Consider the following 23093-nt stretch of genomic DNA (forward strand, 5'->3'; position numbering starts at 1 on the left):
CACCTTGAGCAAATCTTCTGTAAACCTTCCTGCCTGAGTCTTTGCGTGGACGTGGGTTCTCATTTCTCTTTGGTGCATACCCAGGAGTAGGATTACTGGGTCATAGGCCAAGCCCATTCAATTAAGAATTCGTTGTCACTCTGAGGTCCTTTCACTGGCACATGGTCTAGCCGCCTTCGTTCTTTGCTTGCATCTGCATTATCTCATTTTGTCCTCACCAGATCCCAGTGATGCTGGCAGAGCAAACATTGTCACCACCCTGATGTGGAATTGCTACTATTTACTCACTGCCAATGGGGCTCAAGGTCCAGGTTCAGAAGTGCGGAACTCTGCGATTATAAAATTGTTTCCTATGGGAAATAGAAACTGAGTTCCAAAAAGTCTCACACACTTTTGGACCAGAACCTGCTGGGAGCTGCCAGCAAGAAATGAGGTTGGCAAGGGTGAGTGGGACTCAGCTGTGCTCTTCACAGGCCCAGAAGGCTTTACAAGTTTTGTATTACAATTGTTTCTCTATTTTAGGTTGGACAATGGCATTGCCATTCTGTTTTTTATTTAAAAGGACCTTTATCTTTTTTTTAGCGATTCCTACTCAAGAACTTGTGGACAAAACGACAAGATTTCTGGGTTTGCTTTAAAGAAATCAGAAAAAAAGAGGGACTAGTTCAATATCCGAGTAATAATAAAAACATTACACGCATTTTTTTTAAAAAAGTGTTCTTTATGGCCACAATAGGCGGCTGCTACAGTGTGTTCCGATCAAATCCGGGAAGAACTTCAAAAAAACAGAGCTTAAGAAAGATTACTTTCTGAGGCAGACTCTGGGATATTTTTGGCCCCAAGGGAACTCAGGATCCAACCAGGCCGGAGCTCCCCAGGGACCTAGTTCCTCAGTTCTTTATTAATAGCCACCCCGGGGAGCTGCAGTCCCAAGGAACAGAGCTCAAGAAGGGAATGAGGCCTCCACCGCTCGGCTGGAGTCGCCAGCAGGCGTGGGCTCATTATCGTCCCCGGAGAGAGTCCAGCCTCTGGAGCACAGGTGAAAGCGGAGGCGACCGCGGTCCCTGCCCCTGCCCCTCCCGGCCTGCACGTGACACTGAGGCAGCGCGCAGGGAGGGGTGCACCATCAAGGCCACAGAGCCCTGGGAACAGACGGACGCCGGGCGCACGACGGGGCAAGGAGAGAAGGAGAAAGTGACCTTGGGGCGGGGACCTGCAGACAGCTGGGGTTCCAGGAAGAGGAGGGAAGGGCATATGGGGTAGAGCGACAGTCCAACTTGGGAGGCACAACCCAGGAAGGTCCACAGGCTGGTAGAGGCGCGCAGGTGATGCTGGAGGAGCCAGGGTAGGTGCGGTGCAGCCGAGCCTCGGGCAAGTGTGCCTTGGCCCAGACCACCTGCCCTCTTGGGCCACGAGATCTTCGGGGTTCGGGGCCTGGGATCGCTCGCGGGCCAGACAGGAGCCAGCAGGGGAACGAAATCTCCAACTTCTAACTTCAAAGAAATGCGAATGAAAAGAAGGAGAGATACCCCCCCCCACTTCAGGATTGACAGCCAGCGGTGGTGATCTCCTGGAGACCAGGCCGCACTCCCACAACCGGGGAGGCAGGGGCGGGGGGTGGTGGACGCTTTTCCAGAGGGCAGCTCGGCAAGTAGCACCAAAATGTCGCCAAGGTGTCTCACGAGCCCCTTGACCTGGCTGCTTCGCTTCTAGCGATCTACCGAGAGATGCAGGCGCTCAGAGATGCGCACTGACGGCCCGCACAGCTTCATTTGTGCCTGCTGCGGTGCAAGGGGCCTAAGTGTCCATGGGGCGCGTTACATACCGTGAAAGCCTCGGTCATCTCTGTGCCTCCACAGGGGATCCCGTCCACGACATAAGCCAAGTGAAATCAAAGGAGTGTTACAAACTGCGCTCATCCCGTGACTTCATTCAAAACAGCCTGGAGAGTGTGCGCCAACAGTGCACTGGGGGCGGAGGGGGGTGCGGAACTAGACAGGACTTTCATTTTCTCTTTGAAACCCATCTGGAAAGACAGAGGCCAGCAGGGAGGTTTCGCCGCCCGGAGGAGCGGCTGACTTTTAGGAAAGCCCGGTCTTTGTTCATAGAACTGGTTATTTTACGGAGCACCTGCTGTATGCGGGACCACCCGCTGGGGCCTGGGAAGCATTTTCGGCAGAGATAGGGAAGGGGCTGCTCACGCCGCGGGAAGCGCGGACCTCCACCCCGCGAAGTAGCTGCAGGTGGCAGCTACTGAATAGTTTACTAAATCTTACCTGAATAGTTTACTAAATCTTACCAAAGCCCAGCAAGGGAGCAATTTTTATCCCAGTTATATGAAGAGGGGCTCAGAAAGGTCACTGGAATAGGCATCACCGTGTCGGTGTCGCGAGCCACGCTGCCTCAAGATCCTATCAGCTGTCACTCCTGGGATAAGGTCCAATGTGGAGTGTGGGCTCTGAAATCAGACCCGGGCCCAATGTCGAATCCACCTTCTTAGAGTGATTGTGGGCAGTTTAGTGATCCCTCCTCTGACCCGGGCTAGGATCAGCTATTTATAGGGGCGCCGTGAGGATTATACGGGGCAATGCCTATAAAGGGCGAGCTTGAGCTAGTCACTGTGCTAAGCGCTTGTACGGGCATGGCCCTAATGAGTTGGCCCATTTTTCAGATGAGGAAACTGAGGCTCGCAGGGCGAGAAATCTCGTCCTAGGCATCAAGCTGGCAGAGGCGGAGGGGGCCTGCACCCCTGCGAGCCTCAGTTTCCTCGCCCGACCCGCTCCTCAGGGCGCCCCGCCCCTGCTGATGCCCCGCCCCGTTCGTCCAGGTCCCGCCCTTGGCCCGCCGAGCGCCGGGAGTCTCCGCACAGCCCCTCGCGCCTCAGCCAATCGGCCGCGGGCGGCGTCGGGTGCCTTCAACCTCGCCCGCTGTCCTCCCGCCCGGCGCTCGCTCGCTGCCTCGCTCACTCAGCCGCCGCTGCTGCTGGGGCTGTCGACGCGTCTCTGTCCACCGGCTCGGTAAGGCCGGGCTAAGGCCGCGCGCCGCGGGGGGGGGGGTGCTGGCGGGAGCCGGGGGCTGGCTGCGGCGGGGCCCAGGGCCAGGGGCGGACGGGGACTGCAAGGGCCCGGGCCGAGGAGGGGGGCGGGGGGCCGCCGCCTGTGTCGGGGCGCCGAGGGACAGCGGTTCTTAGAGAGCTCGAAACCGGAGCGGGGCGGGACTCCCCATACCCCAAAGTGGATTGGGTCTAGGGTGTCCGCGTCAGTGTCGGTCCGCATGCGGGCAGGTCCGGGGTGGCTGCGGGAGGGATGCTCAACCCTTCGGACTTAGCAGGACGCCTCCGGGCTGGGGCCAGTAGGGCCACCGGCTATCTTTCCCTTCCCATCTCACCGTCACTTCCCAGGAGTGGGTTGATTGGGTCTCGGGGTCTGCCCGAGGATCGGTCGGCCTTGCGAGCAGGTACTGTATGGGAACTGCAGGGACGCTTGACTCTCCGGACTTGGCAGGATGCCCCCGGCCAGGGGACCCCAGGACTGCCGGTTCCCTTTCGCCAGCATCCCACTCCCCTCGCCGAAGTGGATTGGGTCTGGGGATCCGCGGTAGGGCGGTGGAAAGGACGCGACGGCGGGATGGATGCTGAGCCCTCGGGATATGGCAGGGCGCCGCGGATCCTTCCTTTATCTCGCCCCATCCCCTCCCCCTCCGAGAGTGGATTGGGTCTGGGGGACCGTCCCGGGGTCGCGGGCCGGCCCAAGCGGGAGCCAGAGGGACGCTAGGGACTCAGCAGGGCGCCGCAGACCCCCTCCAGGCTCCCGACCCCCTCCAGGCTCCCGCCCCCGCAGCGCCGCCGTGGGGACACGCCCTTGGCGCTGGGACTCCAGGCGGTGTCCAAGCGCCCTAGGTGGATGCGAATGGAGGCGCCAGGCCTGGGTCCCCTCTTGCGAGCATCCTGCATCCCCCCCATGCGGCGCGCGGTCTAGGGCAGGTGGGCGAGGAGAGCCTGCCCAAGGTCGCGCCGGGCCGGGGAGCTTGCCTTGCAGGGGGTGGGAGGGTGTGGGCGCTTCACGTGACCAGGCCTGGGCGAACTTGGCCTGCGAGCCCGGACGGCACGGTCAGGGCGGTAGAGCAGCCCGGGCTCCGGGGCCCCTATTACGGCAGCCCCTAACCCCATCGCCCTGGGCGAGCAGACAGTTCCTTTCGTTTTGGAAAGGCTGTGGATCAGTGTCTTTATAGTGTAAATCGGTGGTTGACTCGCGTTAAAGCCGAACGGAACAAAGATGAGCTTACTTTTTTAACTCCAAGAGTTAAAAATCTCGAGAAATCAGGTTGAATACAGAACTTAATATCCCCAACTCGGAGCTGCTTTCGGTTTCCTCTGTGCTCCATGTGATATTAAAATATTGAAGGGCAGATTTTAGTAGGAAACTGCTAACTTTGTAAGTCACCAAATAAAATCAGTTTAACCTTTTGAAAAGTGTATTTTGTTACACCATTTTCTCACACAGGCTTCCGGTTTCTCGTCATTCCAGATATTCAAGCATGCTTATTTCCTTCTAAACCACAAACCAAATGAATAAAAAAATGGCCGAACACACTGGTCTTTTAATTATTTTTTTATGCCAGCAAGCAATCACCCCCCTTTCCAAATTATTTAAGGTGACTCTTAGTGAGTGTGGCATAAATGAGAACATTAATGCTGATGATAATGCTTATCGTTGAGGCGAGGGAGTGTTTAGTTGTAAGTGATAGGAGCTGAATGCAAAATTCTCGTTGGAGTTTGGGGTGGTTCTGCCCCTGCGTGCCCGGGGGCTGCTTTTCATATGTAAATGAACGGTTTCCTTCCAAAGATGTGTGGCTAGACCTGATCTTGCACATTGAACTCCATCTGAACAGCTGTTGGAATCAGAAAAAGAGCCATCTTAAGGAGTGCACATACTTTGTATCAAGAGTGGCAGAAATTGGCGTCATGCACAGGCCGAAATAACCTTTCGAGTTTGTACTGAAAACAAGCGGCCTAACCCAGAGGTGAAAGGAAGAAAGCTGGCGTCGCTGCCGCCCGGCCTTGGCCCCAGCTCCAGCCCCCGTGGTCACCGAGCGGTCAAGCCTGGGTCTCCGGGGAGTCCTGGGGCGAGGGCCCGGGCTTACGCAACCCTGGCCCCGCGTGCCCATTCATGGAAGCACAGTTAATTGTTCCTTGGGCTGCGCGGTGAGCCCCTTCCGGAGGCGCTCTGGGCTCGCGGGGCGCGGGGCAGCGTTTCTGGTGTGGGTTGCCTTCGGGCACACCAAGCTCTTAACTGTCCCCAAAGTTGACCATGCAAGGCTCGGCCTTCCCACCCAGAGGCGCTGCATTTCGCCCGCTGTTGCCGGAGTGGCAGCGCCACCGACGCGCGCCAGCTCGCTCCGGAACGTGGCTCCGAGCCGGCCCGGTGGAACAGGATCTGAACGCCCGGGGCGCGCCAGGCCGGGGGCGGGGCTCGCGGTAACCTTTCCCCTACTTTTCTCAGCCGTCACGTGACGCCCGGGGGGGGGAGGGGCGGGCCGCGCCGACCGCAGCTGCTGGCATGGCCTGTGAGGACGCGTTCCAAGCGAGCAATTAAAGTTGCAGCCTGGAGTCTAAAGGCGGTGGGAAGGTGGGAGGCGGAAACGCTTTACCCGCTCCGGCCCGGGGCTGCTTCTGCACTTTGATCCAATGCATTTTTTCCTTTGTTGGAAAAATGTTTAGTCACTCTGCATGGTTATTATTGGCAGACCTGACAGTTCAGTTACCGGTGGGCGCCTGCACTTTGAATTCCGGAAAAATTGCTGCTTTTAAGAATAAAATTGTTGTTTAAGCTGGTGTGTTTCAAACGTGTTTCGGAGACTCTCCCTCTTACTTTAACGAGACCTCTACTTTCTTCGAATGGCTTGAGCCCCTCTCGAGCTTTTCCGGCGAGGACTTTTCTGTTTTAAAAATAAGTACTACAGGCACACGGTGCAAAATGAAGGGGGTGCAGGTGGGAATTCAGCACAAAGCTGGCCTCCTCACCCGGTACCCCTCCGCAGAAGCTACCACTATTAAGTTTCCTTGACAACTGTAGAAATAGTCTAGGCTGTACAGGGCATTAAAAAAAATCTGTTAGAGACATCTCACAGCTTCATCAACATCAAATCCTACTGCCAAAGAAACAAACCAATGCTTTATAAAATACAGAATTGGGAAGAAGTAGGGAAGCAGAGGCCAAACTTTCATGGATATGTAAGTAAAATAGCCTTTTTGAGGGGGTTTCCTTTGCATTATATTTGTACACAATGATATTTATAATCTATATAATTATATTTTGAAAGATGTTGCATAAAAATAGGCAATATATGAATAATACTACCAATCTTCAACAGTTCATCCTAACGACATGGTAAAAATATGGATAATCTAAAGGAAGCTCTTAAAAATGTCTGTTACTTAACACAAGGAATATTTTCTGCTTGTTGATTTCTGATATTCTGCTGCGTTTTGTGAATTTCACCTTTTACCCCAAGCAAATATTAGGTGACTGAGAGCCTCAGTTCAGTGGAATGTCCTTTAGTTTTTTTGCATGTGAGCTGTTTTTATGTCCAGGAATGTTTAGGGAAGTTAATAATTGAAAGCAATTGTGCTGCCGAGTGCGGTGTGCCTTTCCAGGCGTACAGTAGGGTAGTGGCCACTATGGAGGGTTGGAAAATAGGGTAGCTACGCTCAGCTTACGAAGGCTTATCGGCTAATTGTTGGACACCGAGTTCTCTACGTAAAAAGGAAAGGAATCGTTCATACACTCCATGTGGTGGTTCACTCACCCATCCCAGGAATCTGAGGGTCATCCTAGATTCTGCTTCCTAAATGGCTTTTTTTTTTTTTTTAATATTTACTTATTTATTTGGCTGTGCTGGGTCTTAGTTGCGGCATGCGGGATCTAGTTCCCTGACAAGTTTGTATTGAAAGCTAGATCTGTCATAGAGTGAAGTCGGAAAGAGAAAAACAAGTACTGAATGCCAACACATATATGTGGAATCTAAAAAAAAAAAAGAAATGGTTCTGATGAACCTAGGGGCAGGCAGGGATAAAGATGCAGATGTAGAGAATGGACTTAAGGACACAGGGGTGGGAGGGTAAGCTGGGATGAAGTGAGAGAGTGGCATGGACCTATATACACTACCAAATGTAAAATAGATAGCTAGTGGGAAGCAGCTGCATCGCACGGGGAGATCAGCCCAGCTAGGTGCTTTGTGACCACCTAGAGGGGTGGGCTAGGGAAGGTGGGAGGGAGACGCAAGGGGAAGGGGATATGTGTATACATATAGTTGATTCACTTTGTTATACAGCAGAAAGTAACAACATTGTAAAGCAATTATATTCCAATGAAGATGTAAAAAAAAAAGCTAACACAAAATAACCTTTCCTTTAAGAAGCCATCATATGCTGTAACTCGGACGTTGCTTTTTATGAAATAATACTTCATTTATAAGATTATACATGTGTCACTGATTTTCCCAAGTGTCGGCCTCTCCGTGCCCTTAAAAAGATTTAATGCACGGAGTTTTGGTTTCTTTCTCCTTTTGCAAGCAGGCACTGTTGCGCAGAGTGAAGTACAGTAATGCTGCTGAAAGTTAAATGTCAAAGACATTGGGCTGGGGTATCAAACGCAGTGGGAAGAGGAAGGATGGAAATCCACATTCTTGGAGGACTGCTGCTGGCCTGTGGCTGCAGTTGGGAAGGTACAGAGTATGTTCCTGCATTGGAGACCTAATGTGAGTTATGGGTAGCGTGCATACTTTATTTGACAGGAAACAGATCTTACGAATGGCGATGACATGTGCTCTAGCCGCCCCCCCCCCACACACAGACGTCTAAGTGGCAGACCTGGAATTTGAACCCGAATCTGTGTTCTCCAAAACGTGTGCCCCCTCCTGCTGACAGGCTGCTTCCCAGACCACGGTGCAGGCAGAGGGCCTGGGTGTTGGCACCTCCCCCAGCCCAGGGCCCACTGGATGTGACATTGAATCAGCTGTGTGTGTTTCTGGGTTTCCACTTCCTCATCTCTAAGGCGGTGCCTCTGACAGCTGTCATCCTGTCTCACAGGGGTTTTCTGAGGATCCAAAAGAGGCCAGGTGTGAGAGTAGCTTTGAGGGTGTGAAATGAATACAGCTTCCAGCAAACAATACCATGGCCGCAGGCAGGCCTTTTTTTTCTTTTGGCTGCATTGGGTCTTCATGGCTGAACGCGGGCTTTTCTCTAGTTGTAGTGAGCGGGGGCTACTCTTCGTTGCTGTACGCGGGCTTCTCATTGCGGTGGCTTCTCTTGTTGCGGAGTACGGGCAGGAGTAGTACGGAGTAGGCGTGCAGCCTCAGTAGTTGTGGCACGCAGGCTCAGTAGTTGTGGTTCGCGGGCTTAGTTGCTCTGCAGCATGTGGAAATCTTCCCGGACCAGGGCTCGAACCCGTGTCCCCTGCGTTGGCAGGCGGATTCTTAACCACTGTGCCACCAGGGAAGCCCCGCAGTCGGGTTTTATGGATACGGCTGCCTTCTGCAGCCCCCAGATTGTAACGTGTGGTTTGACCAGTTCAACTGTACTTCTGGGTGCAAAGAAGAAGCACGTGCGTGGGAAATACGGGGCACCCACCGCAAGGTTTTAGGGACGTTTGAGGGAACCACACCCTGGTGGAGAGGAGAGGTTCGGGGACTTCTCTTGGGTGGACGCATGCCTCTCCCAGCCGTTCTTGCTCAGGCCATTGTCCTGATGTTGGCCAGGCTGGAGGGGGTCCTTCTGGATGGGCGTACAGAGAAAAACACCTGAAGAGGTAGTGCAGGTAATTGGGTTAGACAATTGTATTGGCAGGTTACGCCTGCCAAGACATTCTGTATTTTCTTTCTTTTTTTTTGGCCGCTCAGCACAGCATGCGGGATCTTAGTTCCCGATCACGGATGGAACCTGCGCCCCCTGCAGTGAAAGCGTGGAGTCTTAACCACTGGACCACCAGGGAAGTCCCCAAGACATTCTGTATTTTCTTTCTAAAAATGTGACCCTCGATGACCTTTCCCCAGTTCTTTTTCTTGGTGAAATCACATTTCTCTGTATTTAACTGATTAACCATTACTTGTTGATATGGCACCGTATAAGTGTTACATTTGAGTTTGCTTTATTTTTACAGTACCTCGGTAGGCAGAAGCTGTTGTTTTTCGAGAGCCATAGAAAAAGGGATAATGATTCAGGTTTCCCCTCTAACCTGCCTTGACTCAGCATCTTTACCCTGTAAACGTGAACGGTTTATTATGATATACTTCACTGCGAGAAATGAACCGTGCGGCCAGTTTAATTAATGCGGCTATTCAGTGCTCTGTCATCAATTCAAGATGTAGCCATTCATAAATGAAAGTTCCTGCGCCTTGCCTGTGCACGAAGCCCTCCCCCAAATTTAAAGTGAGTTCTGAGTCTCATGTTCTTGCTTCTAAGATGCTTCCCTCAGATTAGGGAAAGAATAATTTGTATTTGTTTGTGTATACACTTGCTGAACAAACACAAGAGCACAATTACAGAGGATCATGTCTCCAAGGAAATAAGGACTGGCCCGTGGTGTGCAGAGAGGTGGGGTGCCCACACTCTAGTGGAGAGGAGCCCTTTTATTTTTTCTTCCCGTCACTGCTGATTTTTGCCTGCATCTAACCTCTCGCCCTCATTAACAGCAAAATGGCAGGAATACTATATACTAAAGAGCAAAAAGGAACCTGAGAAGACACATGAACCCCTGGGCTGGTGAAGCCTTTCCAGAACCTTCCTGGTACTTTCCTTGATGTGCTTCAGGTGGCAGTGCTGAGGTAAACCTGGGTACCACCTTGGTTGTCACGTATGGCAGGAACACGGTCTCCCCAAGTTGGAGCCAGTCCTGGAGGGCAGAATCAGCTTTGTTAGCTGAACCCTCCCAGGCGTTGGTCACCGGCCCATAGAAGAATATGTGGTAGATGGTAAGATAATTGCTCTGCCCCCCGCTAAAGATGGTGCTGCAGATTCTTTGCCTGCCCTGGCTTCTCACAGGAGGTTTTCCAGGGGTGGCAGTGCAAGTGTCATCCAACCTCACTCTGATGAGGGATACAGGCTGTGCTCCTGGAGACCCTGCCCGGCACTCGTGCTGCGCTAAGCGGTCGCTTCCTGTGGGTGACCTTTTCTCAGAGGATTTCCAGCTCAGCTGTTTGCCTCTAGATGAGGTGGATTTTAATAGAAGGCAGGGTCCGCTCCTGTGGGCCTGTGAACTGTGCAGTTCTAGTGGGAATACTGGAAATACTGGAACATGGGGATAATTTTAGAGTTGGCACCCGCTGTATTTGTAGTTACTGTAGTTTGACTGCTGGTTGCAGTCACATCATTTTGGTTACGACAGAGTGACCTAATTTTATATCTGTGTTGTAACGTCAGGAATCTTAAGTAGAACCTTGTGTGGAGTACTTACCCCCTAACTCGGTAGGTAAGAACGTGAGTTTTGGAGCTGGACCTGGGACCGATTCCTCGCTCTGCTGTTCGCTAGCTGTGACCTTGGGCAAGTTTCTTGACATCCAAGCCTCCGTCTTCTCATTTGTAGGTGGGAATAGCAGGAGTAACCAATTCCTAGAGTTCCAGTCAGAACTAAACGGGTTAATGCAGGTAGAATACGGATCACGTCGGCTGGTACATGCCAAAGACTTCGGTAGAAAGAATATTTTGTATCTTCCTTGTTAAAAGCACAAAAATTAATCTGTACACCTTACCTATCTATCTACCTACTACCTACTTCTCTCCTATCTGTTAATTTCATGACTGTTTTGAAAGGCTTCTGACAACACATAACTTATTATATATTATATTATTATATGCTGTAAAGGCCGTTTTCTTGGAAACCTGCTGTCACATGGCCAGTTTTTATTGTTTGTTTTACATCATAGAGGTGATTTTCACACCTCAATTTTCCCCAGGCCTGTTTTGAAGTCTGGCCCTGTACTTTCCATTGGGTGACCTTTCACCTCCTTTCCTGCTGCCTGTTGAAGAACCTGGGGGGGTGGGTGGAGGAGGACGGCTCTGAAGGAGGCCAGATGCCCTTGAGGGAAACAGGATGTCTTATGGATGACTTTTTAAAAATTAATCAATTTATTTATTGTTGGCCGCATTGGGTCTTCGTTGCTGCGTGTGGGCATTCTCTAGTTGCGGCGAGCGGGGTCTGCTCTTCGTTGAAGTACGCGGGCTTCTCGTTGCGGTGGCTTCTCGTGGCACGGAGCACGGGCTCTTGGCGCGTGGGCTTCAGTAGTTGTGGTACGCGGGCTCAGTAGTTGTGGCGCACGCGCTTAGTTGGTCCGTGGCATGTGGGATCTTCCTGGGCCAGGGCTCGAACCCGTGTCCCCTGCATTGGTAGGTGGATTCTTAACCACTGCGCCACCAGGGAAGTCCTTATGGATGACTTCTTGATCACATGACCAGTGTTACAATTTGCAGGCCACTGACCTCTGAGGTTAAAGGCTTTTGTTAAAAGGAATTGGTTGTGGAGAAAGACGGCAAAGTGAACACATTTGACAAACAAAGTACAGACCAATTTATTGGCCAGGGAGTTAGAGGGTGGCAGTGGGCTGTTAAAACGAAGGTAGTCTCACCAAAATTGAATGAGACGTTGCAGCATTTCCCCCCCAGGTTGTTCACTTCACGTTCACTGTTGGAGAATGTCTGTGGGCTCATGGTTTGTTCAGAGAATTCAACAAGGATTCGTGTCCTGGGGAGCTTTACAGCTTATGTTGGGAGATGAAACGAATAACTGACAGGTGAAGGTCATTCGCCAGGAAGTGCTGCTGAAATGGCTAAATGTAACTGGTAGAATTCCTGTGCTTCCGGAAAGGAATTCCGAGGCAGGCACCTGGGCGAGGGGAGCTGTAAGCTAGGTGTGAAGCAGGAAAAGGGAAATCGAGAAAGGTCCGAGGCATCCCGGCTCTGAGTCGGAGTTCACAGGCCACAGGGCATGACCAGTGGGCCTGGCCAAAGAGGAGGTGACCGGGAGACTGAGCTTGGGAGGGTCTCGGGAACAGCGGCGTAATTCAAGACCAGAAGTGTGACTTTTAAAAACTGCAATAAATAGGTCGTCATTCTCAACCGGGGTATCTTATTCTGGACCTCGGTGTTTTTCCTGGAGCGGATTAGCATAAGGTGCTTAAGGGCTCTGGCTCAGACCTTGGTGACTGACTCCCTCCTTTAGTGGCCCTCCTGGTCTCTAAGGCGGCACCATCGCACGGTTCCCACCACGTTCAGCTGGGCGGGCAGCAGCGCCCAGGTGTGTCCCGGGCCGGCAGGTTTGTGCACGGTCACCGTCAGGTGGGGCTCCAGGTGGGCGCTCTCCACCAGATGTGGCCAGAAGTGATTTCTGTCCTCCCAGGGGAAATAAACGGGTCCGTAGCCCCGCGGCCGACACGCACACAGAGAGGGCTTTGTTTTCAGCATGTTGGATCAATTTCTGGATGTCTCCCCGCAGCTGGGGGGTTGCGGCCACCAGCGGCCACCTCCAGTTTACCCCCGAGCTGGTCTGGCGGAGCACTGCAGGAGGGGCCTCACACCAAGCACAGTCCCCAAGGGGCCTTCTCCCACCACCTAGCCAGACCTTCAGCAGGGAGGAGCAGCCAGCCTGCGCTTCCAGAAGGTTCTTCCACTGTCCCCCTGTTCCCTCCAGTTCAGAATTCTTGTCCGAGAATAGCTGCCCAGTGATGATTTGCGAGAACAGCCCAGTGCAGAAGTGGAGACAGTTGGTGTGTTTTCTTCTCCAGCCTCCCGAGAATCCGGGGCACAGGTGCACATCCTGTGGGTGGGTCCCTGGGGAAGCCACGGCTCTCCACCCAGGTGGAGTGGTACTGGGGGAGAGGGGCAGCATACCTTCCCAGGACAGCAGGTTCTGGTGCTGGCCAGCATGGGGTGAGGGATGGAGTGAGGACTGCCCTAGCCCGTCCGTGACCCGGCATGGCAGGCAGTTGGAGGTGTTTCAAGGAGAGAGTTGGCCGGGAGGATACGGGAAAGATGCAAGGTGGGTTTTCAGTTGACTTGGTTTTGGCATCAGTGTAGATGAGTTTGGAGAGAGACTCATGTGCACAGATACAGGGCAAAGCCCTGGGCAGGGCCCTGTGGGTGGTTGAATCCCGGGTGCAGAGGGGCTGGAGGAGGACCCTCAGCAGATGCACTGGTAAGACAGTCTATGCACCTGGTGACCTTACCTGGAAGGGAGAGGAAGCTGGAGAGGGGGCCGGCGCGTGGACACTCAGGGTTTAGCTGCACGCCATGTGTGGGCATGGCAGAGCCCGCGCCAGCCCAGGGAAGCCGGGAAGGGGGTGCCGCCCGCTCGCCTGACCCTTGGGGCCCTGCCGTACCCCTTTTTTTTTTTTTTTTAATTTTGTGGCTGTGCCGCGCAGCATGCGGGATCTTAGTTCCCCGACTAGGGATGGAACCCGCGCCCCCTGCAGTGGAAGCGCGGAGTCTTAACCACTGGACGGCCAGGAAGGTCCCCTAGCGCGCCCTTTGCCTTCACCCTGGAAGGTGGAAGGGATGCAGAGAAGAGGCTGCCCAGGGTAAGTGGCCCGGATCCAGACACGGGCCCCAGCCTGCCAGCTGGCCCCAGGGCCCTTCCTCTCCTGGTGTGTTGAGGTTCCCAGCGGTGCTGACAGTGACAGGACAGCCGTGCCAGCCTGGGCTGGTGCGCCTCGGGGCTCCAGGGATGCAGGCCAGGAAGGGAGAGCTGGGGACAGGGCAGTCTCCGGTCCACGTGGCAAAGTATTAGTATCTGTTCCTTCCGGGAGGGGATATGTAGGTGTGATTCCTTGCTCTCGTGCGTTGGCAGTATCTCCTGCTGTAAGACAGAAAACATCCTGCTGTGTTAACACAGTAAAGTTCACTGGGGCTCTTTTGCGGTCCTCATAATTCCTGATGTTCCACGAGTTTATTACTGGCGTGCCTCCTTGCACCTGGAGCAGGTCTGGCCTCTCCCGGCATGGCAGGCGGTTGGAGGTGTTTCAAGGGGATCTGCCAGCAGTGGGGAGGCCGTTCGTCAGCAGTGGCCCTTCAGCTCCAGGCACTTCTGCCAGCCCTGCGGGGCTGCTGACCTGATTGACTGCAGGGAAGTATCCGGAGGAACGGCTTGGCTCTCTCCTGGCGAGGTTCGCCCCATTCTCACGGTGGTTTTCAGACTCTGGTCTGGAGCCCTCCACCCCTCAGGGCCAAAGGGAGGAAGAAGAGGGTTGAAAGGCTTTATCCACGAACCGTTCCTGTGTGTTTACATTTGAAGAAAAAGGTCCCCATTTTTAGAGACGTTAGGAACCCTCTGGGCGAGCGACCCAGGGGAGCTGCTTCATGTCCAGCGGCCATGGTCAGCCTTTGGGAAATGATGGTAGCTGTGTCTTCATCAATTACTCCAGCTGCTGCTTCGGGGCGACTCGAAGGTGGGAGAGGCAGGGCAGTGCGTTCAGGCTGCACCCACACCCACCTGGGTTGGGTGGAAGGTAGGAGCTGGGGGTATGACCTGCGAGGGTGCCCCAGGGCAGGGGGCGCAGTGACCCCACAGGCAGCCTCGCCCTTCCTTTCTTGTTGTTTCTGCAGGTGTGGTTGGGTGGGTGAGCACCTATTGAAAGTTGGTCTCTGAGTGTGAGATTTAGCACCGGCTGCAGTGGATACGTGTTTTATTTCCTTAAACATATTTTAAGCAATTATTAGAGCAGATGACAAACATACAGAAGAGACACAGGCGAGAATTCCCTGGCGGTCCAGTGGTTAGGACTCTGTGCTTCCACTACAGGGGGCACGGATTCGATCCCTGGTCAGGGAACTAAGATATCCCGCAAGCCATGTGGCATGGCCCCCCGCCAAAAAAAAAAAAAAAAAGAAGCACAGGCATAAGGATTCTCACTTGGTCACAGCCCAACTTCACCAGTTCTCACATATGGCAGTTCCTACCCCTGTCCATCCTTCCCCCACCTCCAGTGGTTTTGAAGCAAATCCCAACATGATAAAAGGTAAAAGTGCATTGGTAAATATTTCAGTATGTATCGCCAAAAGATAGCAGCTCTTACCATTCAATTAAAAAATAGTTTTCTAACTTTGATTGTAAAATGTGCGCATATTATATTTGAAACAGTTGTTTTCAGGCACCTGCAAAAAGTCTCATCCTGATGAATGATAACATACAATACACCATATATTTATATTTCCATGTGTATTGGTGAAGCAATGCATAGAATTTAATTTGAATCACAAAGTTGGTGATTTGACATTAAAAAACAGCAGCTCTTTCAGAAAATAACCACCATATCACGTGACACCTAAAAGCATTTAATAGTAATTCTTAAGGTTATGAAGTAACAATTGTTTAAAGCGGTCCTTAGCGTGAATGCAGAAGTAGGGCCACATGGGGGAAAGGAGTAGTAATGCACCCGCCTGAATTACATGTCTGAGGAGAGAAGGTTCAGATGCATGAGTGTTAAATAGATAACACTTCTGTTTCATGAGACAGCGGTGTTTTTGTGACAGCTTTATTGGGAGATCATTCACATCCCATACCATCCACCCACCTCAAGTGTACACGTCAGTGATTTTAGTACATTCACACGCATGTGCAGCTGTGACCCCCATCAATTCTGGGACATTTCATCACCCCCCAAAGAAACCCTCCTCTCCTTAACCCCCACCTCCCCCCGGCCCTAGGCAACCACTGCTTTCTGCCTCTGCGGATGTGCCTGTTCTGGACATTTCCCATAGGTGGAATCGTACAATACGTGGCCATCTGTGTCTGGCTGCCTTCACTCAGCATCATGTTTTCAAGGGTCACCCGTGCGGTGGTGTGTGTCAGTGCGTCATCCCTTCGTATTGCCTGTAAGTAGCATCCTGTTGCATGGACGGGGCATATTTTGTTTACCCCCGTTCGTCAGTGGGAGGATGTTTGGGCTGCTTCCACTTTTTGGTTATTATGAATAATGCCGCCGTGAACATCACGTACAGGTTTGTGTGCAGACACACGTTTTCATGAGCATGAGCCTAGGAGCGGAATTGCTGGGTCGTGTGGTAACTCCACATTTGACCGTTTGAGGAGCTGCCAGACTTTTCCAAAGGGGCTGTGCCGTCTGACATCCCGGCCAGACGTGCACGAGGGTCCCGATTTCTCCACATCCTCTCCAGCGCCTGTCATCGCCCATCCTTTTGATTATGGCGGTCCTGGTGGGTGCAAAGTGGTATTTTACTGCAGCGAAAGCTCTGCATTGTCCTGGTGGCTGCAGGGGGCAGTATTCCAAGGCTGAGTGTTTGCAAGTGCGAGGCTGTGGATGCCAAAATCGAGGGTGGAATTTTCACTCGATAGATTTGCAGAGGGAGCTTCTCAAGCCCTTGTCATCCGGTTCACTAACTCCTGCTTCTGGCTCAAATCGGGGGAGGCCGGCTCACGATCGTCATCCTGGCTCCTGCAAAACTAGAAAAACAGATTGTCCACCTGGAGGGCACTTAAGACTCTTCTATTTGGTTTTTAGTCTGAACCAATCAAAACAAGCAAATCACTAGTTAAATTCAGAGTTTTTTCGTTTTTTTTTGAAATAATTTTTAGGGACTTCCCTGGCAGTCCAGTGCTTAAGACTCCATGCTTGCACTGTAGGGGCCATGGGTTTGATCCTTGGTGGGGGAACTAAGATCCCACGTGCCACATTGTGTGACCAAAAAATAATAATAATAATACAATAATTTTTATTGGAGTACAATTGATTTACAATGTTGTGTTAGTTTCTGCTGTACAGCAAAGTGAATCAGTTATACATATACATATTTCCACTCTTTTAGATTCTTTTCCCACGTAGGTCATTACAGAGTAGAGTTCCCTGTGCTATACAGTATAGGCCCTTACTAATTATCTATTTTTCAAAGAGTTCTGATAAAGGCCTCCAGAAACGGAGGCTGTAAATATCCTTGTCTGTGTGCCCCTGCCCAGCAGAGGTTAGCTCCCCGAGCAAACACCGGACACATACCTTTGGAGAGAATTGGCTACAAACACTACATTTAGTCTACTGCCATTAATAATCCCTTCCTGTTCTGCAGAAAGCCCTTGAAAGATTTTAAAAATCATTGAGGGACTTCCCTGGTAGCACAGTGGTTAAGAATCTGCCTGCCAATGCAGGGGACACGGGTTCGAGCCCTGGTCCTGGAAGACCCCACATGCCACGGAGCAACTAAGCCCATGAGCCACAACTACTGAGCCTGCACTCTAGAGCCTGCGAGCCACAACTACTGAAGCCCGCGCGCCTAGAGCCCGTGCTCCACAACAAGAGAAGCCACCGCAATGAGAAGCCCGTGCACCGCAATGAAGAGTAGCCCCTGCTCGCCGCAACTAGAGAAAACCCGCGCACAGCAATGAAGACCCAATGCAGCCAAAAATAAAAATTAATTAATTTTTAAAAATCATTGAAAGGGTAGCCAGTCACATAATTTTATTTGCTGTGATGCATGCTGTGCAGAATTCTTACCTTTGTAAGACCTGCTTCGTGTTCACCCCAAGGCTTTGATGGGGGGAGGGGTTGAGTTAACCTTCAGGTTCTGGAAACATCTTAAGAGCCACCTTGGGTAGCTTTTCGAGAAATTGATTCCAGCTGTTGGTTTAAAATGTCTTCAGCATTTTCAATTTACCTGTAGCGAGCTTTTGCTTAGAGTCGTGCTGCTTTCAAATGGGATCTGTCTTCATAGTTAGCCAGGCTCTGGACGTTTGCTCTGTGCCAGGTAAATAATGTGTAATTTTTTTTATCCTTCTTTTTGCCCACGCCGCACGGCTCGCAGGATCTTAGTTCCCTGACCAGGGATCAAACCCAGGCCCTCAGCAGTGAAAGCACAGCGTCCTAACCACTGGACCGCCAGGGAAGTCCCAAATAACGTGTAACTATTCTTGAATGCTGGACACATGGCACCAGGCCAAGGTTCCGTGAGGGGGATGCAAGTTTCGCCGACTTGCTTTTTTTCTTTCAAGGTCATCCGAACAGCGCTCTCGGGTGCCCATCCCAGCCACTCCCTCTGCCCCAGCATCTCCACATGGGTGCCCCGGTCCATCCCGGGGTGAAGGCTCCACTCCCAGCCCACCCCGCGCTGTGGCCCTTCTGTGTGTGGAGGCTCAGTGGAGCCCACACGGTTCAGACCCCAGCCCCAGGGCACCTCCGAAACCTGTCTGGAGCGGGTCACCCTCCCCGTCCCCAGTGTTCCCACTCTGGGCCACGCTCTCCTGGAGGACCACCCCAGCTTCGTACTGGTCTCACTTCCTCACCCCACCTGCCCCTGGCTCCAAACAGCGGCCCGAGTGGTCTTCTTTGGAACAGACATAGACACAGGAACTGACGTCCCTGACTCACAGCCCTGGGATACTTTTCCATTGCCCTTAGCATGAAACCCGACTGCCTCTGGGACTTCCCTTTCTGAATTTAGCGCCCACCTCGAGCCCAGCCACCCTGCACCTCCAGCCCTTTCCCAGGTCTGCCTTCAGGCCTGAAAGTCTTGCCCTCTGGCCAGTCCTTCTCCTGGGCTTCCGTGTCACCTGGGAGGTCCCCTCTGTCACTCCCTCTTCTTTCCACCCCCTGTCTGAGCTGCAGGAGGGCAGGGGGACCTCCATCCTCCCCACGGCTGTCACATAGGAGGCACTCAGCACACGCTTGTTGAACAAACCAGTGAGTGAAAGTTGAGATCATTCGTCCTGATTTGCTGAAGACTAAGCTAGTTTGACTTTTGTAACTGGGTATCTCTGAAACCGCCTTGCCCTTGATTTTGACGGGTCCGACATCTGCCCCCAGTGGGCTTATTACACGGGTCAAAAAAGGAGACATAGCCTGAGATGGGGATACACACACGCACTCCCAATTTCGGATCTTTATTCTGGTTTGTTCTGGATTTTTAGCTCCTCTTTATCCACGTGTGCTTGGTGCCACACGGTTTAGGAGGAGGTGGCACCATCGCCCGCCTTCAGAAGGTTGGCAGAGGGGCTGGTGCTGGGGAGGCCAGGAGGGAAGAGGTGAGGCGGGATCCCGCCAAGGAAGCAGGTGAAGGGAGACCGGATATACCCAGCAGGGGAAATGCAATGCACTTGCCTCTGCCAGGCAGGGAAGCCCGCAGGGAGGGCTGAGCCTGCAGCGGGGGAGGGAACGTGATACTGGCTGTTGACGGCAGTTGGATTTCTGCAGCCTCTGAGGAGGAAGGCCCAGCCTGTCTTGTCCACACCCCACCTCCCCCTGAGGGTTCTGTGCGTCTGGTTTTCGTGGAGTCCTTTGTGGAGCCTGAAGGGGTTTCTCGGGCAGCAGCCCCACGCGTACCAGGGGCCAAGGTGTTTGGCGTTGGTCCTGTTTTCCCACCGTTGATTCCTGAAGATAAGGGATCAGGGGCCATTGTGGACGCATTTGTGGACTTTCTGTGTCAGCCTCTAGGCTGGCTGGTGGGCGGGAATGGGATTTGCCTGCCATTTGCGGGGCAAGTTGCTAAACCTCCTCGGGCTTCCTGGGTCAGCCGGGTGTAGACTGGGCGGCAGAGTTGGGTGGATGGCGGGTAGTGGAGGGAGGAACGAGGGGTTCCCGCTCCTGGACTCTGCTGACCACCCAGCGCCTCTAAGCAAAGGCCGCAATTGTCTGTATCTGGCTGGACCAGCAGGGGAGGGGTGATGGCTAATCACAGAATCGGGTGTGTTAATGAAAAACTTGTAATCTATCAAATGGGAGGAAACAATCAGATTCAGAATGGATTACACTTCTCTACAAGTTAGAGGTTTTCTAATGTCCGGCCAGTGCCCCCTCCATGTTACGTTCTCCCCTTGTCTTTCCAGGAGCTCGATAACCATGGCGGAGGCTCACCAAGCCGTGGCCTTTCAGTTCACGGTCACTCCCGACGGAATCGACCTCCGGCTGAGCCACGAGGCCCTCAGGCAGATCTATCTGTCTGGACTTCATTCCTGGAAGAAGAAGTTCATCAGATTCAAGGTTTTCAGACACTTGCTTCAATCTGTACAGTATTCCCTTTATTGAAGTTTCAGCGTGTCAGAGTGGTAGTTGACACATCATGTATGTTCCCGTGGTCCTTAAGGCTTGTGAAACACTTTCCCACGGATTGCCTCGCTGAATTCTTGGAGAAATTCTGTAAGGCAGGTAGGGTGAATCGGGGCCCCGTAGGGCAGGTGAGGAAATCAGGACTCGGAGAGGGTAAGTGACCTGCTCGGAAGAAGCAGAATAAAGGCTAGACTCCACGTCTGGGCTCCGAGTCCAGAACCCCCTCTACACCTTGTAGGAAAAGGGTTGTTTTTCAGCTGTGTGAAACCGCAGCGAGTTCAACAGCAGTCTCGCCAATAAAATAGTCCAGCGTTGAAAAACATGCACGTAAATGCAAATACAGCTAACCACTCATGCTCTCCATTCTGTTTACCTGCAAGAGTGGACATTTATTCACTGTTTTTAAGCACGTGTCTTGTTTTTAATTCACTTATGTAACAAATTACAAACGTCATGAACATGCATGTACGCTTCGCTTAAAACTTCCCCAGTTGTGCTGTTTAGGGAAACACTGCTGGGGAAGATCCCCGGGGTGCTCCTTACGTGCTGCCTGTAAGAATAAATCCTTCCTTCTCCCGAAAAAGAGAAAATAAGAATCACAGAAGGACAAATGCATGTTTAAAAAAATTCAAACAAGACGAAAGTGCACCAGAAGTGTCTGCCCCGCTGTTCCCCAGTTTGTGTGTTTGTTGTCCAGTTTTCCCTTCAGAGGGCAGCTCCAAGGCGGGCTTTTGAAAAGGCACTTCCCTGGTGGTGCAGTGGGTAAGATTCCACGCTCCCAATGCAGGGGCCCCGGGTTCGATCCCTGGTCTGGGAACTAGGTCCCACGTGCATACCGCAACTGAGTTCACATGCCGCAACTAAGACCTAGTGCAACCAAATAAATAAATAAATAAATATTAAAAAAAGAAAAAGGCCCAGGAGCTAGGGTGGATGGGAACAGTGACCAGGGAGACAGTGGGCCGGCCCCTGGGACCTGGCCAGGCTGGACAGGTGTTCCCGGGCTCTGCCAGAGGGTTCTGGGGCTCAGGTACATGGCCCCGTCACGCTGGTCCCTTGTGGGCGCCAGCAGCATGACCCACCCGAAGTGGAGGAGGGCGCCACCTACAGGGGAAAGTGCCCTTTGCGCTCCTGACCTTGCTGGACGCCTCCTTTTACCTACAAATGGAGGAAAGTAGAAGCTTGGGTGCCCCGGTGTGGCCGTTGTCTTAACCCAGTGTAGACGTTGTTCCCGGACTTTAAAAACCTTGTGGTACTGCCGCGGGGGCAAAACTAGCGTATGAAAACAGTGCACAGCAAGGGTGCATCCTAACCACGTGGTTCCTTAGGGGACCGTCTGATGCTCAGAGGAAGCGGGGGGGGGGGGGGGGGGGGGGGGCAAGGCTTGCATAGCTGCTGCCGGTCGGGGGGGGGGTGTGGTGAGCAGAGACCTTTAATCTAGAAACGTCCTCCCTCCATTTTAATTTAACGTATGTACCTGTTTATTTTACAAGAACGGTTCAGAGAACACCAGAAGGCCCCCCTGCACCCAACCACTTTGTTTAAAATCTTTTGTGATTCTCCATTATGAGAATAACACGTAGGGATGTGTAAGTCTCTTCTGAGAGAATTCAGATAAAGCTTTGAGAGTTTTTAAATCTATTATCTTAACTATTATCATGGCTTCAGTAAGATTTTTTTTTTAATTTTTATTTATTTTTAAATTTTTAAAATATTTTGCCTGCGCTGCATGGCATGCGAGATCTCAGTTGCCCGACCAGGGATCAAACCTGGGCCCCCTGCATTGGAAGTGCAGAGTCTTAACCGCTGGACTGCTAGGGAAGTCCCAGGATTTTTTAATTGGGCGTTTTGAAACATACGCAAAAGTAAAGGGGGTAATAAAGCCCCACTGCTCGTTTCCATAGCTGTCAACATGTTGCCAATTTGGGGTCATGTGTCTTCCTTCCCCCTCCACTGCTCCTTTTTTTTTTGGAGGCAGGCTGGGGGAGCTTTGGATGAAACATCTTATGACAAATTCTTGACATGAAGTGAGGTTTCCTGGAAATACCTCGGGTTGAATGGTGTCTGATTCAGGAGCAGCAGGAGGGATGGTTTTGGAGTTGGGGGGGGGGCTGTCCAGGCATCCTGGGTGTAGCATGTTGGGGAGAGGACATCGTGGTTGGCAAGGTGGCCAGTGTCCTGAGTCAGTCTGGGTGAAGCTCGGGAATCTGTATGTTAAACTAGTGCTTCGGGTGAGTCTAATGTCCTGGGGTCACTCTCTGGGGGAACTGTTTTAGGAGGGGTTTTGGCTCAGAAGTAGAGGAAGGGAAGGAGCTGGACAGAAGTTGGAGCAGCTGGGGGCTGGAGGCTCTGGGGAACGTTTCCAGTAGTGATAGTGTGGCCGCTTAGCTGCCCCTGTGTGCAGACCCCCCACCCCTCCACTGCCTGCCAGCTCACGGGCCCCAACCACCAGGAGGGACGTTGCTCATGCCGTGCGTGTCTGTGTTTAGAATGGCATCATCACCGGCGTATACCCGGCGAGTCCCTCCAGCTGGCTCATCGTGGTTGTGGGCGTGGTATCAACAATGTACACCAGGATCGACCCGTCTTTGGGAATAATTGCAAAAATCAATCGGACCCTTGACAGGACGTAAGTAATCCTTTCCAATCTCCAACCGTCTAGGGAGTTATTGACTTCTTTGTTGCTGACGTTTTCATGTCTTCTCACACGTCATGGCTGTTGTGGATTCAGTTTGAGGCTTTTGCTGTGGTTGTCATGTCGGCTTTCTCCCCGTTTCCTGGACTGGTATGAAAGTCCCCTCGGGAGTTTGGGGACCCTTGTGGCCCTTTCTCTGGAGACCAGGGACAAGAAGGGCAGCCTTGGTCCTGGGGTACCCGCCAGGACATGTCAGGGCCCGAGGTGGGAGCCAGCAGTGGCAGTCAACTTGGCCTGGCCAGGGGGACCCTCGAAACGAATTTCTGCCCCAGGAGCCGGTTCTGGACAAGGTCTCTTCCCTGCACTGGGGTCCGTCCTGGAGTTCTGGGACCCCGGGGACTGACTGCTGTCGGGGGCTCTGGGG

At 52.5% G+C, this 23093-nt stretch overlaps 1 protein-coding gene across 4 annotated transcripts in view; it reads left to right on the forward strand.

Annotated features, from left to right (window-relative positions):
- The first annotated feature begins 2884 nt into the window (after positions 1-2884).
- The window catches only part of CPT1A (carnitine palmitoyltransferase 1A), a 63739-nt gene continuing 43530 nt past the window's right edge, over positions 2885-23093 (forward strand). For 2 of the 4 annotated variants that reach the window (XM_060158310.1, XM_060158313.1), the window contains exons 1-3: positions 3303-3456; positions 19815-19968; positions 22524-22663. In XM_060158310.1, coding sequence (XP_060014293.1) covers positions 19828-19968; positions 22524-22663 — 281 coding nt within the window. In that variant the 5' untranslated portion in view covers positions 3303-3456; positions 19815-19827. Of the gene's footprint in view, positions 3018-3302; positions 3457-9803; positions 9823-19814; positions 19969-22523; positions 22664-23093 lie in introns of those variants that run through there. The other 2 variants (XM_060158311.1, XM_060158312.1) reach the window with 2 other exon arrangements.

This window comes from Lagenorhynchus albirostris, chromosome 9 (assembly GCF_949774975.1).
Source record: "Lagenorhynchus albirostris chromosome 9, mLagAlb1.1, whole genome shotgun sequence".
Taxonomy (NCBI): domain Eukaryota; kingdom Metazoa; phylum Chordata; class Mammalia; order Artiodactyla; family Delphinidae; genus Lagenorhynchus; species Lagenorhynchus albirostris.